Raw genomic sequence first — 14576 nt, 5'->3', positions numbered from 1 at the left:
GGTCCTGAAAGGATCGGTGAGAACTTGGTTGCTCAACTTGCCGGCAGGATCCATCTCCTCGTGGGATGACTTGCGCGAGCATTTTGTCAGTGCGTTCCAGGGCGGCTACAAACGCCTGGGAACCATGGCGGAGCTACACACCGTGGTGCAGAAGCCAGGGGAGACATTGCGGAGCTTCATCAACCGCTTCTCCAGTCTCTCCTACTCCATTCCTGAGGCGGAGGCTGCCGCCATCATCAACACCTTCGCCATCAACGTCCGTGACCCCAAGATGTGTGAGAAGCTGAACACGCACCAGATCCAGACGACGCATGAGCTCTACGCTTTGGCGCACAAGTGTACCATGGCCGAGGAAGGGCGCTTGGCGCCCGAACTTGCAGCTAAGGCCGCCGCGAGTCCTGCTGAGGGCTCGCAGAAGAAGGGTTCTCGGAAGCGCAGCGGGAAGCAAGTGCGTGCTGCGGAACCGGGGGCTACCTTGAGGCCTGCGAAAAAGGCCTCGTCCGCTGGCGGGTCTGGCGGCAAGCCGGGCGACGCGCCCCACTGCCCCATCCACGCCAACACCACCCATGACGCATAGGATTGCCGCATCCTGCAGGGTATCAAGCAGAGGCGCGAGCAGCGCCACGAGGAGCGCCGAGCAGCCGGCGCCTGCTTCAACTGCGGGTATATCAGGCATCTCTCCCCCGACTGCCCGAATGACCCCAGAGCTGGAGCGAAGCCTGCCGGCGGAGGTGCCGGCGGAGAGGAAGCCCAGGGGGGTCGAGGCCAAGCCAGCGCCGGCAAGGAGCGGTCTCCTCGGGGACGAGACAAGGCTCGTGCTGAGGAGCAGCGCGAGTCCGATTACAGCGAGGGTGACGAGCCCGGCTTCTAGGAGCCCCACGACGTCGCCTGCATCCATGGGGGAGCTTATGCTCTCTCATCCTATAGCGCGGTAAAGCGCCTCACCCGGGAGGTGTCTGTGCTGTTTTCGGACATGGAGATGCGGCAGCCGTTGAAGTGGTCACACGTGCCGATCACCTTCAACTCTGACGATCACCCAGCCCGGCAGCTGGGGTCAGGGGTTTTGCCCTTCGTGGTCTCACCGATCATCAACAACATGACGGAGCGGGGTTAAACCTCCTGTCCGCCAAGTTGGTGGAGAAGCTTCAGCTGCCGTTGGAGCAGATGAAGCCCACCGACCCGTTCCGGGGAGTGAACCCCAGGATCGTGCGCCCCCTGGGACGCATCACGCTGCCGGTTACCTTCGGGTCCCGGGAAGCGTTTAGGACTGAGCACCTCATGTTTGTTGTGGCTCATACCCCGTTGCCGTACAACGGGATCATTGGTCGGCCGGTGCTGATCAAGTTCATGGCGGCAACCCATTGTGCCTATGGCGTGATGAAGATGCCGTCCATGTATGGAGTCCTGTCCATCAAGTGCGATCTCAAGGACGCGGCTTGGTTTGTTGGCGAGGTCGTCAAGGCCGCCGCCGCAGCTCCTTCACCTTGGCGGCCTCCTCCTTGAGCTTCTAGCGCTTGCTGGGGCGCCAGATGTCACAGCACGGGGCTTTGACACCGGGGATGCATGAGCACCCCCTTTTAGGGTCGACAGTGGGCTACGAGGATCGCTCCGGCGATTGCCGGCGGGACCAATGCAAAGCGTATGATCACGATGAACACAAGAGCACTTTTTTACCTAGGTTCGGGCCACCCTGAGGTGTAAAACCTATGTCCTGCTTCTGAGTTTGTTATTAGCTAAAGAACTGGGGTTTACAGGTTGCCGGGGGGAGTTCCCAGGTGCTCTCTCTTTTCGGCTAAGTACCGCTTGCTACTTTGGGCTATTGCTAGTAGTGAACTTGGAACTGGTCCAACCCCTTGACCGTTGGCGGTGGTCCTCCTTTTATACCAAAAGGGATACCACAGGTGCCACGGTGCATGGGTGACAAATAGCAAACAAAGAGCTAGGGCAGCTCGGCCCCGTTGCGCTGGCTTGCATGCATGAAATGTAGCCCTGTAAGTAGGGGTCTAGGCACCTAAGAACTACACTTGGGCAGTCACTGTGCACTCGACTGGATGGGGAATCCCCTTTCTGTCGGGGCATTTAATGCGGCGTATGCTTCACTCCTTGTCCTGACGAACCCTGCGCACAGGGAGCCTACCGAGCGCCCACATAGAGCCGCTGTCCTGCCCGCTCGACCCTGCCCCTGTAACGGATACTCTTTCCCGGGAACGCTCTTCTCGGCAAGTAGCCTCCCGGGAAGCGCCCAAGCGGGATTCCTCTTGTTGCCTCCCAAAGCATCCCCCGCAGCCCCGCTAGTCTTGCCGGGCTGGTGACTTGCCGGGCAGCTTGTTCAGCACTGCCCAGGATTCGATCCTCCCGAGGAGAGAGCGAGGTGGCCCACGCGTCAGGCAGCGATGGCACCCCGGGTGCCACTGCTGCGACAGTAGCCCTCGGGCGTGGGCCGGCATCGCCTGTCCCGGGTGGACTCTTCCCTGATCGGTTGCTGGGCTACGCCCTTAACCGACGCGTGGGTCCCGAGCCTTCTCGGGCCCCCATCTATCCGCCGTTCCAAGGACCCGCTGTTACGGACGGAGTAGTGGGTGTGAGCTTTCTGCCGTAACCTCCCCCTTAAACACGGGTGGTTAAGGCCACTCTTCGCACTATCCTCTTGAAGCGTAGTTACCAAGCGCACCCGTAGGATGCGGATGCGACTGTTACTGAGCGGGTCCCAAGAAAGGGAAGGCCCCAAAGAAGCCTTCGGCCGGCAAGAGTGAGACAGCCGGCAAGGCTCCCGCGGAGAAGGATCAGAAGAGGCGGGAGCTAAGGGCCAAGCATGCTTTCTTCCAGCCCGGCTACAACGGCGAGGCGCTGGACAAAGTCCGGCACGCCGTCGCTTCGAGATTCAACGAGTAAGGGGTGACTCTTATCTTCCCCGCCAGCACCGACCATGAGGAAAACGACTTCCGGATGTTCGCGCGCTTCATCCTCGCCGGGTTAGTGCCGCCGCATTCCCCATTCCTCCATGCGCTCATGGAGTCGTACCAGCTCTGGGTGGCGCAACTCCACCCCACATCCCTCTTCCTCCTCGCCGTCTTCAAGTTCCTACTTCTACCTCCGCATCGGAGTAATGCCGTCAGTGGCGTTATTCCAGCACTACTTCTACCGCCGCATCGAGCAAGCAGGGGCGATGTCATCGGGGGTGGTGTTCCGCGCCCGCGACCAGATGAAATCAGAGTTCATCGTCCGGTCGGAGAAGAAGATAGAGAAGGAGTGGCAGGCGGACTGGTGCTGGTTCCGCGTGGAGGAACCCGAAGAGTTCATGTTCACGCCCACCGAGCTGCTGGTGCCCAACGACACCTGGCGGAACCTCTACCACCGCGACGCCGAGCTCCTCCCCATCGTCGCGAAGAAAGGTTGAGGGGAGCTGGCCCAACGTCCCATCCTAAGAGGAAGAGGCAAGCCAGGTCGCTGGGACCCAGGTGGTTATCCCCGTGGCGGACGAGGAGGAGGAAGACGATGACGTGCCCCTGATCTTACGAAGGTCAAGGGCACATGCGGCGGTGGCCACCTCCGCGGTGGCCGCTAGCGCCGCGGCGGCCTCCGCGACGCCCCGGGCTGCGGCAACCCCCCGGGCCCCCACGGCCCCGCCCAAACGGGGGCTCTTCCGAGGCTTCCAGTTCCAGCTCAAGCCCCTGAAGGACGGGACGCCGTTCGGGGCTGGCAAGAGGGACAGGGCCGACACGCCGCCCGTCGCGCCGAGCAAGAAGCCACGCCCCCAAGCCGGCAGCAGCGCCGACCCGGCCGGCAGAGGGGCTGGTGGCGCCGCCCCTCCGCCTGCCGCCGACCCGACCCCGGTGGAGGTGGCGCCAACGGCAGGTACTACCCTCTCCCCCTGTTCTCTCATTTTCACTTCTTCCACTGGCTAACCCGCAACCGCGCTGCTTCCTTCAACCGTCGGTGACGCCCAGCCGGCGGCACGTGACCCGGCAACGGAGGCCGGGATGGAGGAGGAACCCCTCCCGCAAGCCCAACAGCCCCGCAAGGTCCTCGTCCGGAGCCCCCTGCGTTCACCTCCGGGCGGCTTAACTTACCTTCAAATTCTAATTCTTCCCTTTGTTGCAGACCCGGCAGCGCTCAAGCCGGGAGCCGGCGCTGTGGTGGTCGACCTCGGCCCCGACGCCGAAGACACGGAGAGGAAGGTGGAGCCGAAGGCGGCTCCCGCGCCAATCTCCACCGCACCGGACACAACGGTGGTGGCGCCCGCCGCTGCTACCGGGGCGGAGCTCGACGGCGCACCACCAGCCACAGAGGCCGCCGGCGCGGACCCCGCAGCCATCCAGCGGGAGACGGGCCCCGCCGAGGGCGCGGCAATGCCATCAGTCCCACAACCCACAGGTGCTGGCACGGGGGAGGCTGCAGCGGAGGAGCAGCAGGGAGTTCTGCCACAAGTGGGCGACGCACCGCCCAGCCAGACAGTGGCGGCGGGAGCTTCGTCGTCGTCGACTGCCACCTTCAGCCCGGATGTCGGCACCCTCGCCGGGGTGACTTGGGACCCCATTACCTAGGACCCAAGCATCTACGACCAGGGGCACCAGTCCCTTGATGCCATCAAGGAGCAGCAACTGGCGTTCGTCACCTCTTTCAACCAGGTGAAGGAGCGCCACGAGCTCGCCAAGGGCCAGCTCAGCGAGGTGCGGCAGGCCGTCGAGAGGGAGCGGCAGGAGCTCTCTTGGCTGCGAGAGGAGACGCGCCTGGCCCGGGATGCAGTCGCTGCACCGGTCGTCCCCGAGGTGGTGCTCCACCGGCAACTGGAGGCCCAGCGCGCCGAGCACCAGTAAGCTTTGGACTCGCTGGCTGCGGTGCAAGAGAAGGCCAGGAAGGAGTACGAGGAGGTGCTCGCTGCGGCCCAGGTCCGTCTCCATGAGAAGAGCGATTTGGTCTGCAGCTACCTCTCCTAGATCCAGGGGTTGCACGCGAAGCTGGAGGAGCAGACCAAGGCTGTAGCAGACGCGGCGACAGCGGCAGCGCGGCAAGAGAAGGAGCTCAACTCCGCCAAGGAGAGGAGTGCCCGACTCGAGTCCGAGCGGGCCACTGTCTGGGAGGATCTCATCAAGGCGGGCGAGGACAACGCGGCCAAGGCCACGCAGATCGCCCGGCAAGCGGATCTCCTCCGCAAATACAAGCACGCCGTGGTGACGGCACACGCCAACCACGCCACACTGGTAGAGTAGCGCCGGAGGGAGATCGAGAAGCTGCTGGAGATCGCCCGGTCGGTGCGTGACCTGCTGCCGCGGTTCGAGATGCAAGCCGCGCAGGTGGACGGGGCGGACGTCAGCACGCTGATCCCGTTCTTCTCCGACATGGTGGGGAAGCTCAGGGCGCTCGACGTGTGGATCTCCAAGTTCTGTGACAAGGAGATCGCCACGTGCGCCCGGGATATCGTCGGGACGATGCTCCCTCGGGTGCACCTCCGGCACCCAGACTTCCCCTTCGAGACGCTGCTGGACGCCTGGTCGGACAGTGAGGACGGCCCCACCCACTGCCAGGCGGTGAGCAGGTTCGTCGACGAAGTGGTTGACCGGATGCAGCGGAAGCCGGAGCCAGAGCCCCCAGCGGGAGGCGCCGGCCACTAGTCGCCACAGCCCCCTACCGGTCCTCGTTATTGCTTAGTGTTTTTTTTCTGTCTTTGATTCCTGCAAGCGTGCCGCGTGGCGCCGTTCAAACAATTAATGTCTTATCGTTTCATGTAATCGTTTACTGCTTTTATTAATTTAGTTCTTTGGTTCTACTTAGTGCTCGTTTCTCGTTCCCGGGATCAACTCGCGGGGCGGATCTACCGGCTTCTGTGTGCTATGCCTTGTGTTGCCGGGGACTCGCACGCGGCACACTTAACCGGACCAGGGATCCGGGACGGACCCGCAGTGCCGACCTGGGGCCAAGTAGCAGCGGCAAGCCACTCCGCTTGCGGGATAGCTACCCCCAAGCATGCGCTCACGGGACGGACCCGCGTGCCGCACGAGGAGCGCACTCCCCCCGCAAGCGTCCTTCTAACACCCCAGCCACACGGAGGGCTCTAGCCACACCAGCGAGCCAATGTTAAGCGTCAGAAAGTTCAGCGTCCAAGATCATGCACTTAGCTGTTCGTTCTTGCGCTCGGAATGCCTGCCGGAGGGGTGCGGCAAGGACGCTATCGCATCGCACCCATCGGTGCTAGGCACTAATGGCATGCACCACCAGAGCACCGCCGAAGCAGCCCTCGCCTTGGACCCGCCTGCTTGAGGGATGCGGCAGGAACGCTATGGCGGGGCCGCCACCGGCGCCAAGCACCTGTGGCGGTGCCACCACAACGTCTCTGCGGCAACCCTCGCCCTGGAGACGCCCTCTGGAGGGATGCGGCGGGGACGCCGGGGCAGCCCTCGCCTCGGAACTGCCTAGTGGAGGGATGCGACACGGACACGATTGCAGTGCACCCGTCGGCACTGAGCGTTGATGGCATGCACCACCATCGCGTCTCTGCGGCCGCCCTCGCCTTCGCAGCCACCTTCTTGGCTTCGCTCTGAGCTGCTCCATGGCCACCGCGCCCTTTTATAGGCGCAGTGAAGGATCTTGCCACCACGTGTGCCGGCTCACCGCAGCACACGTGGTGCCACACTCCTTGAAGTGCGGTAACGGCCCTGCCACCACGCGCACCAAGTCACCGCAGCACATGTGGCGGCTCCCTCCTGCTGCAGGAACCTCGGAGTGCGGTGAGAACCTCGAAGTGCGGCTGCTACGCACAACTGGGCCCACCGTCAGCGACCCACGAGCATTACAGTGCGCACAACTCCGTTCTTGCCCTGCATGTCAGATCCTTACCGAGCCCAAGATGCTGCAAAAAATTTCAAAATACACGAAAAAAGACACAACATGGATAAAGCATAGGTAACCTTAACCCTCCTGCCTCCCAGCCCCCGGGCACAAAAGGGTCGATACCAAAGTTGGGTGTGAGCACCTTTCTATTCCAGGACACAGCTCCTGCGTGATGCGCATTGCGGGGAGTCCGGCAACGGCACGGCCCCGCGTCGGACTAATCCGGCAGCGGGTTTTTCGTTTTCGAGGCTCCGGTAGCCCCCTGCTCACAACCAAGGATGGAAAGAGACTTCTGTGCACCTAAAGCAGGAGACAGAAGGAGAAAAAACATGCAAATATTCGAGGCAGCTTGAAATTCGAAGGAAAATACTTATCTCTATTCATAAAAGCTAGCGGTTTACAATCGGGGGTTGCCCGGCTACACTAGCTCGAGAGGCATGCTGCCGGAGCATCACCTGTGGGTCGGGCTCCGCCGCTTCACGGGTAGAACTTGTGCAAGTGCTGAAGGTATCCAGCTATTTTGCACCGGCAAGCCTTCTTCGGTTTCCACCCGGACAGCCCCCGGTCTGGTTACCTGCACTACCCGGAAGGGCCCCTCCCATTTCGGAGCCAGCTTGTTCCCGGCCTTTGTTCCTTGTATCCGGCGCAGGACAAGGTCTCCGATCTCGAGCTCCCATGGACGGACCTGCCTGTCATGGTAACGACGGAGTCCCTGCTGGTAGCGTGCAGCCCGCACAGCAGCCCGGCATCGAAGTTCTTCGATGAAGTTTAGATCGTCAACCCTCTGCTCGTATTGGCTATAGTTGCCGTACGCGCGTACTCGAGGGGATCCATGCTTGAGCTCGAGGAGCAGCACCGCTTCTGCCCCGTAGACAAGGGCGAAAGGAGTTTCACCCGTTGCCCGGTTAGGTGTGGTCCTGATCGACCACAGCACAGGCTGGAGTTCTTCGACCGAGTGCTTCCCGTGGCCTTTGAGTTTGTCAAAGGTTCTCGTCTTGAGCCCCCGCAGCACCTCTGCGTTGGCTCGCTCCGCCTGTCCGTTTCTCCTCGGATGAGCAACAGAAGCGAAGTGGATCTTGGTGCCCATGTCCTCACAGTAGGCTTGGAACACAGCGCTCGTAAGTTGTGTGCTATTGTCGGTGATGATGCCGTTAGGCACACCAAACCGGCACACAATGCCCTTGAAGAATTTGATGGCTGCCTGTGCGGTCACCTTCCGCACCGGCTCCACTTCCACCCACTTGGAGAACTTGTCGATGGCCAGGAGCAAGTACTCGTGGCCGCCAACCGCCCTTGGCAACTTGCCGATGATGTCCAGCCCCCATACCGCGAACGGCCAGGAAGATGGGATCACTTGCAAGGCCTGTGCCGTCTGGTTGCTCTTCTTTGCGTGGAATTGACACGCCTCGCACGTCCTGACTAGCTGCTCGGCATCAGCCAGCGCCGTAGGCCAATAGAAGCAGTGCCGGAACACCTTGCCAGCCAGAGCCCAGGAGGCCACATGGTGTGAGCATGCGCCTCGATGTATCTCCTCTAGCAACGCGCGCCCTTCGTCCTGGGGCACGCAGAGGAGCTTGACTCCGCTTGCACGCCTGCGGTAGAGGTTCCCGTCCACCAGGGTGTACATCTTAGCTTGCCGGGCTACTCGCTCTGCGGCAATGTCATCTTCCGGGGGGGGGGGGGGGGCTTCTCTCTTCAGGTAGCGGGCGATATCCACCGCCCAAGGCGGGGTTTTCCTGCTAGCACATGCCGCTACGTCGGCGGCGTGGACCTCCGCTGCCGCGGGGTTTCCTTCGGTTGCCAGGGGGCTTCCCCGGCAGCCGGCTTGGGGGTGACCGAAGGCGCCAGAACCTTTCGGCGCTCCGCTGCAAGCTTGGACAGCTCGTCTGCGGCGAAGTTATCCTTCCGCTTGACGTGCTCAAATCGCAAACCCTTGAACTTGCGTTCTAGCTTGCGGACTTCATCCACGTACACTGCCATCTGCGGGCAGTCGTAGTCCTTGTTGACTTGGTTGATCACGAGTTGGGAGTCCCCGCGAACAACTAGGCGCTTGATATCCAGGGCGATCGCCGCCCGCAACCCGGCGAGCAACCCTTCGTACTCAGCTGTGTTGTTAGTGGAGTTGGGGAAATCGAGCTGAATGGCGAACTTCAGCTGATCGCCCGTGGGCGACTCGATGATGACCCGGGCGCCAGCTCCCTGGAGGCTGAACGCGCCATCGAAGTACAAGACCCAGTGGCCTTCGTCCAGCTTGCCCGGCAGGCCGGTCTATGGCTCCTCTTCTTCTACGCCCATCGAGGTCCATTCCGGACGAAGTCCGCCAAGGCCGTGCTCTTGATGCTTTTGGTGTTGGTGAAGTGTAGATCGAACTCTGACAGCTCCATCCTCCACTCGGCCACCTTTCCGGTAGCTTCACGGTTGGTGAGAGTTCGCTCAAGGCAGAACCCCGACACCACCGTGATGCGGTGCGCCGGGAAGTAGTGGCGCATCTTGCGTGACGCAAGCAGAATCCCCAGCAAGAGCTTCTGCACTTGCGGGTACCTTGTGCGGGCATCGCACAGCACCATGCTGACGAAGTACACTGGGTGTGCATGAGCCGCTTGCGCGATGCTGACGCTGCCGGCCTAAGGGCGGTCCTCGGGTCCGAGGCGGTTGCCAGGGGCGGTTCGGCCCCCTGCCCCACAACCTCATCCCTCGGGGTGTTTTCCTCCCTCTCGGCAACCAGCACCGAGCTGACCACTTGGTTAGTAGCCGCTTGGTAGAGTAGCAGCGGCTCGCCCGGCTTGGGGGCGACGAGGACGGGCGGCGATTTTAGGTACTGCTTGAGATCCTGGAACGCCGCCTCGGCCTCGGGGGTACAATCAATCGGGCCCTTTTTCTTCATTACCTTGAAGAAAGGCAGGGCGCGTTCGCCCAGCATTGAGATGAAGCGCCTCAGCGCGGCAACGCAACCGTTGAGGCGTTGCACGTCCTTCACCTTGCGGGGAGCTTCCATTTTCTCGATAGCCTCTATCTTCTTTGGATTGGTTTGAATCCTCCTGTGTGAAACCAAGAAACTCAGAAGCTGACTCGAGTCCACACCAAAGGTGCATTTCTCAGGGTTCAACTTGAGCTTTTTCTTGCGGAGGTTATCAAACGTCTCCCGCAGGTCATCAATCAGCGAGTCCCCGCGCTTAGATTTGATGACGATGTCGTCCATGTAGGCCTCTACATTCTAGCCTAACTGGGGTCCCAAACACTCGCGCAATGCACGCTGGAATGCTGAGCCCGCGTTCTTCAACCCGAAAGGCATACACGTGTAGCAGTAGCAGCCAACCGGGGTGATGAACATCGTCTTTTCCTCGTCTTCGACCGCCATCTTAATTTGATGGTAGCCGAAAATGCATCCAAAAAACTCAGCAAATCACAACCGACAGTGGAATCTACTATTTGATCAATGCGAGGTACAGGGAAAGGATCTTTTGGACATGCACGGTTAAGATCGGTAAAATCTACACACATGTGAAGTTTATTCTCCCCCTTGGTTACTACTAAAGGGTTAGCCAACCAAGTGGGGTACAGTACTTCCCTGATAGCCCCCGCAGTTTTGAGCTTGTCCACCTCCTGCTTGATGAAGTCCTTGTGCTCATGTGCTTGCCGGTGGATCTTCTGCTTGACGGGGCGGGCGTCCGGCCGCACCGCGAGTCGATGCTCGATCACCTCCCTAGGGACTCCGGGAAGGTCCGATGGCTCCCAAGCAAACACGTCGGCCTTCGGGTTGAAGAACGCGGGCTCCACATTTCAGCACGCGATGCGCGAATGTTTGGGACCCCAACTAGGCCGCAACGCGGAGGCCTACATGGACGACATCGTCATCAAATCGAAGCGCGGGGACTCGCTGATTGATGACCTGCGGGAAACGTTTAATAACCTCCGCAGGATCAAGCTCAAGTTGAACCCCGAGAAGTGCACCTTCGGTGTCAACTCTGGGTAGGTTCTGGGTTTCTTGGTTTCACACAGGGGGATACAAGCCAACTCGAGCAAGATAGAGGCCATCGAGAAGATGGAGGCTCCCCGCAAGGTGAAAGATGTCCAGCGCCTCAACGGCTGCGTTGCCGCGTTGGGACGCTTCATCTCAAGGCTGGGTGAACGCGCCCTGCCTTTCTTCAAGGTGATGAAGAAGAAGGGTCCGGTTGACTAGACTCCCGAGGCCGAGGCGGCGCTCCGGGAACTCAAACGGTACCTGAAAACGCCGCCCGTCCTCGTCGCCCCCAAGCCGGGCGAGCCGCTCCTACTCTACCTAGCAGCAACTAATCAGGTGGTCAGCTCGGTGCTGGTTGCCGAGAGGGAGGAAGATGTTCTTGGGATTGAGGCTGCGGGGCAGGGGGCTGAGCGGCCCCCAGCAACCGCCTCGTACCTAGGGACCACCCCCGAGCCGGCAGCTTCCGCACCGTGGAAGCGGTTAGTGCAGCACCCGGTGTACTTTGTCAGCACGGTGCTGCGCGACGCGCGAACAAGGTACCCGCAAGTACAGAAGCTCCTCTTGGGGATTCTCCTTGCGTCCCGCAAGCTGCGCCACTACTTTCAGGCGCACCGCGTCACGGTGGTGTCGGGGTTCTGCCTTGAGCGAGCCCTCACCAACCGTGAAGCCACCGGAAGGGTGGCCGAATGGAGGATGGAGCTGTCGGAGTTCGACCTCCACTTCACCAACTCCAAGAGCATCAAGAGTACGGCCTTGGCGGACTTCGTCGCGGAGTGGACGTCAACAAGCGTGGAAGAGAATGAGCCAGAGACCAGCCTGCCCGGCAAGCTGGACGAGGACCACTGGGTCCTCTACTTCGACGGCGCGTTCAGTCTCCAACGAGCTGGCGCCGGGGTCGTCATCGAGTCACCGACAGGGGACCAGTTGAGGTTCGCTGTCCAGCTCGATTTCCCAAACTCCACCAATAACACGGCGGAGTACAAGGGCTTGCTCGCCGGGCTACGGGCGGCGATCGCTCTCGACTTCAAGCGCCTAGTTGTTCGCGGGGACTCCCAACTCGTGATCAACCAGGTGAACAAGGACTACGACTGCCCGCAGCCCGCAGATGGCACCGTACGTGGAGGAAGTCCGCAAGCTAGAACGCAAGTTCAAAGGTTTGCGATTCGAGCACGTCAAGCGGAAGAATAACTTCGCTGCTGACGAGCTGGCTAAGATGGCCGCAGATTGCCGGCAGCCTCCGGCGGGGGTGTTCTGCCAGAAGCAAGCGGCTCCTTCAGTCGCCAACGAGCCGGCTACCGGGGACGCCCCTCCGGCAACCGAAGGAACCCCCGCGGCAGCAGGGGTCCATGCCACTGATTAAGCGGCATGCGTCAGCAGGGAGATCCCTCCCTGGGCGGTGGAAATTGCCCGTTACTTGAAAGGGGAGGCTCTCCCGAAAGATGACGTTGCCGCGGAGTGAGTAGCACGGCAAGCCAAAATGGACACTGTGGTGGATGGGAACATCTACTGCAGGCGCGCAAACGGGGTCAAGCTTATCTGCGTGCCGCAAGACGAAGGCCGCGCGCTCCTGGAGGAGATACACCGAGGCACATGTTCACACCATGTGGCCTCCCGGGCCTTAGCCGGAAAGGCGTTTCGGCACGGTTTCTACTGGCCCACGGCCCTGGCCGACGCAGAGTGGCTGGTGAAGACGTGCGAAGCGTGCCCGTTCCACTCAAAGAAGAGCAACCAGCCGGTGCAGGCCCTACACGTCATCCCTTCCTCGTGGCCGTTCGCGGTCTGGGGGCTTGATATCGTCGGCAAGCTACCGAGAGCGGTTGGTGGTTACGAATATTTGTTCGTGGCCATCGACAAGTTCTCCACGTGGGTAGAAGTGGAGCCAGTGCGGAAGGTGACCGCACAGACGGCCATCAAGTTCTTCAAAAGCAATGTGTGCCGGTTTGGTGTGCCTAACGGCATCATCACCGACAACGGCACGCAGTTCACGAGCGCAGTGTTCCAGGCCTATTGTGAGGGCATGGACACCGCACTTCGCGTCCATTGCTCATTCGAGGAGTAACGGGCAGGCGGAGCGAGCCAACGCAGAAGTGTTGCGGGGGCTCAAGATGAGAACCTTTGACAAGCTCAAGGGCCACGGGAAACACTAGGTTGAAGAACTCCAGCCCGTGTTGTGGTCAATCAGGACCACACCTAGTTGGGCAATGGGCGAAACTCCTTTCGCCCTTATCTACGGGGCAGAAGCCGTGCTGCCCCTCGAGCTCAAGCACGGATCTCCCCGAGTACGCGCGTATGGCAACACCAGCCAACATGAGCAAAGGGCGGACGATCTAAACTTCATCGAAGAGCTTCGATGCCGGGCTGCTGTGCGAGCGGCGTGCTACCAACAGGGGCTCCATCGTTAGCACGACAGGCGAGTCCGTCCCTGGGGGCTCGAGAACGGAGACCTTGTCCTGCGCCGGATACAAGGAACGAAGGCCGGGAACAAGTTGACTCCGAAATGGGAGGGGCCCTTCCGGGTAGTGCAGGTGACTAGACCGGGGGCTGTCCGGCTGGAAACCGAAGACGGCTTGCCGGTGCCAAATAGCTGGAATATTGAGCATTTGCGCAAGTTCTACCCGTGAAGCGGCGAAGCCCGACCCTCAGGTGATGCCGCCGATGCATACCTCTCGAACTAGTGTAGCCGGGCAGCCCCCGTGTGTAAACCACTAGTTATTGTGAATAAAGATAAGTGTTTCTTTCCTGAACTTTAAAGTTGCCTTGCTTATTTGTGTGTTCCCCCCTTCTTCTGTCTCCTGCTCTTGGTGCACGGAAGTGTCTTTCCATACTTGGTTGTGAGCAGGGGATCACTCCGCCACGGAGCATGCAGTCGTCGGGTTAACCGTGACATGCATCATGGGACATGCAGTTGCCGGGTTACCCGCAACGTGCATCACGGGACAAGCAGTTGCTGGTCTCCCCGCAACGTGCACCTCGGCTGGGAAATAGAATGCTCACATCCAAGTTTGGCATCATCCCTTCCGTGCCCGGGGGCTGGGAGGCAGGAGATTACTCGTGTTGCTTTCTGTATTTTCGTGGGTTTCGAAAAAAATTTGCAGCACCTTGGGCCTCGAGGGTTGCCGCGGTGCCCCCGCTGCTTCCCTTTGTCAGGCACTTTGCAGGGATAACGAGCCAGGAGTGCGCCTCCGGTGAACGCTTCGGGCGCAAGACTGAACGAAAAGCTAAGTACTAACACCTAAATGGCGAACCCACTAAGAACTGAACGTAATTGAACGCTGTCTCGCCAGGTGTGGCCCCAGACCCTGCACGTAGCTGGAGTGTTAGAAGGACGCTTGCGGTGGGAGTGCGCTCCTCGTGTGGCTTCCTGGGTCCGTCCCGGAAGGGCACGGCTTGGAGTAGCTACCCCGCAAGTGGAGTTGCTTCCCGCTGCCGCTTGACCCCAGGTCGGCACTGCAGGTCCGTCCCGGGTCCCTGGTCTGGTCAAGGGTGAGGCGCGCGAGTCCTCTGTAACACAAAGCAAAACACGCAAAGGCTAGGGGAGTCACCCCTCGAGGCAGCACCGGGAACAAGGAACAAGAATTGAGCGAATTAAAGAGCTTGATTAACTAAGTGTTGAGCGATTGCATAAGCTAATTAAAAATAATTGTTCAAACGGTGCCAAACGCCACACTTGCAGGAAAAAACAAACAAAAGGGGATACATTAGAAAGCAGCAAGAACGGCTGGAGGCTGCGGCAACTAGTTGCTGTCGTCTTCTGCCGGGGGCTCCAGGGACGGCTCGGGCTCCGGCT

The 14576-nt window shown here is 60.7% G+C and overlaps 1 protein-coding gene across 1 annotated transcript; it reads left to right on the top strand.

Annotated features, from left to right (window-relative positions):
• Window positions 1–3298: 3298 nt before the first annotated feature.
• Window positions 3299–5210, top strand: LOC112270138. The gene is made up of 4 exons (XM_024457898.1): window positions 3299–3392; window positions 4102–4520; window positions 4566–4772; window positions 4944–5210. The coding sequence occupies exons 1-4, from the start codon at window positions 3299–3301 to the stop codon at window positions 5208–5210; spliced, it is 987 nt and encodes a 328-aa protein (XP_024313666.1).
• Window positions 5211–14576: the final 9366 nt, after the last annotated feature.

This window comes from Brachypodium distachyon, chromosome 1, assembly GCF_000005505.3.
Source record: "Brachypodium distachyon strain Bd21 chromosome 1, Brachypodium_distachyon_v3.0, whole genome shotgun sequence".
Lineage (NCBI taxonomy): Eukaryota > Viridiplantae > Streptophyta > Magnoliopsida > Poales > Poaceae > Brachypodium > Brachypodium distachyon.
Note: the sequence above shows the minus strand (reverse complement) of the source record. Positions and strands in the feature narration are given on the sequence as shown.

Coding starts and splice junctions, on each gene's coding strand:
- LOC112270138 (XM_024457898.1), top strand. CDS start 3,299: ATGTTCACGCCCACCGAGCTGCTGGTGCCCAACGACACCTGGCGGAAC. Junction 3,393..4,101: donor CCCCATCGTCGCGAAGAAAG/GTTGAGGGGAGC, acceptor CCTTTGTTGCAG/ACCCGGCAGCGCTCAAGCCG. Junction 4,521..4,565: donor ATGTCGGCACCCTCGCCGGG/GTGACTTGGGAC, acceptor ATCTACGACCAG/GGGCACCAGTCCCTTGATGC.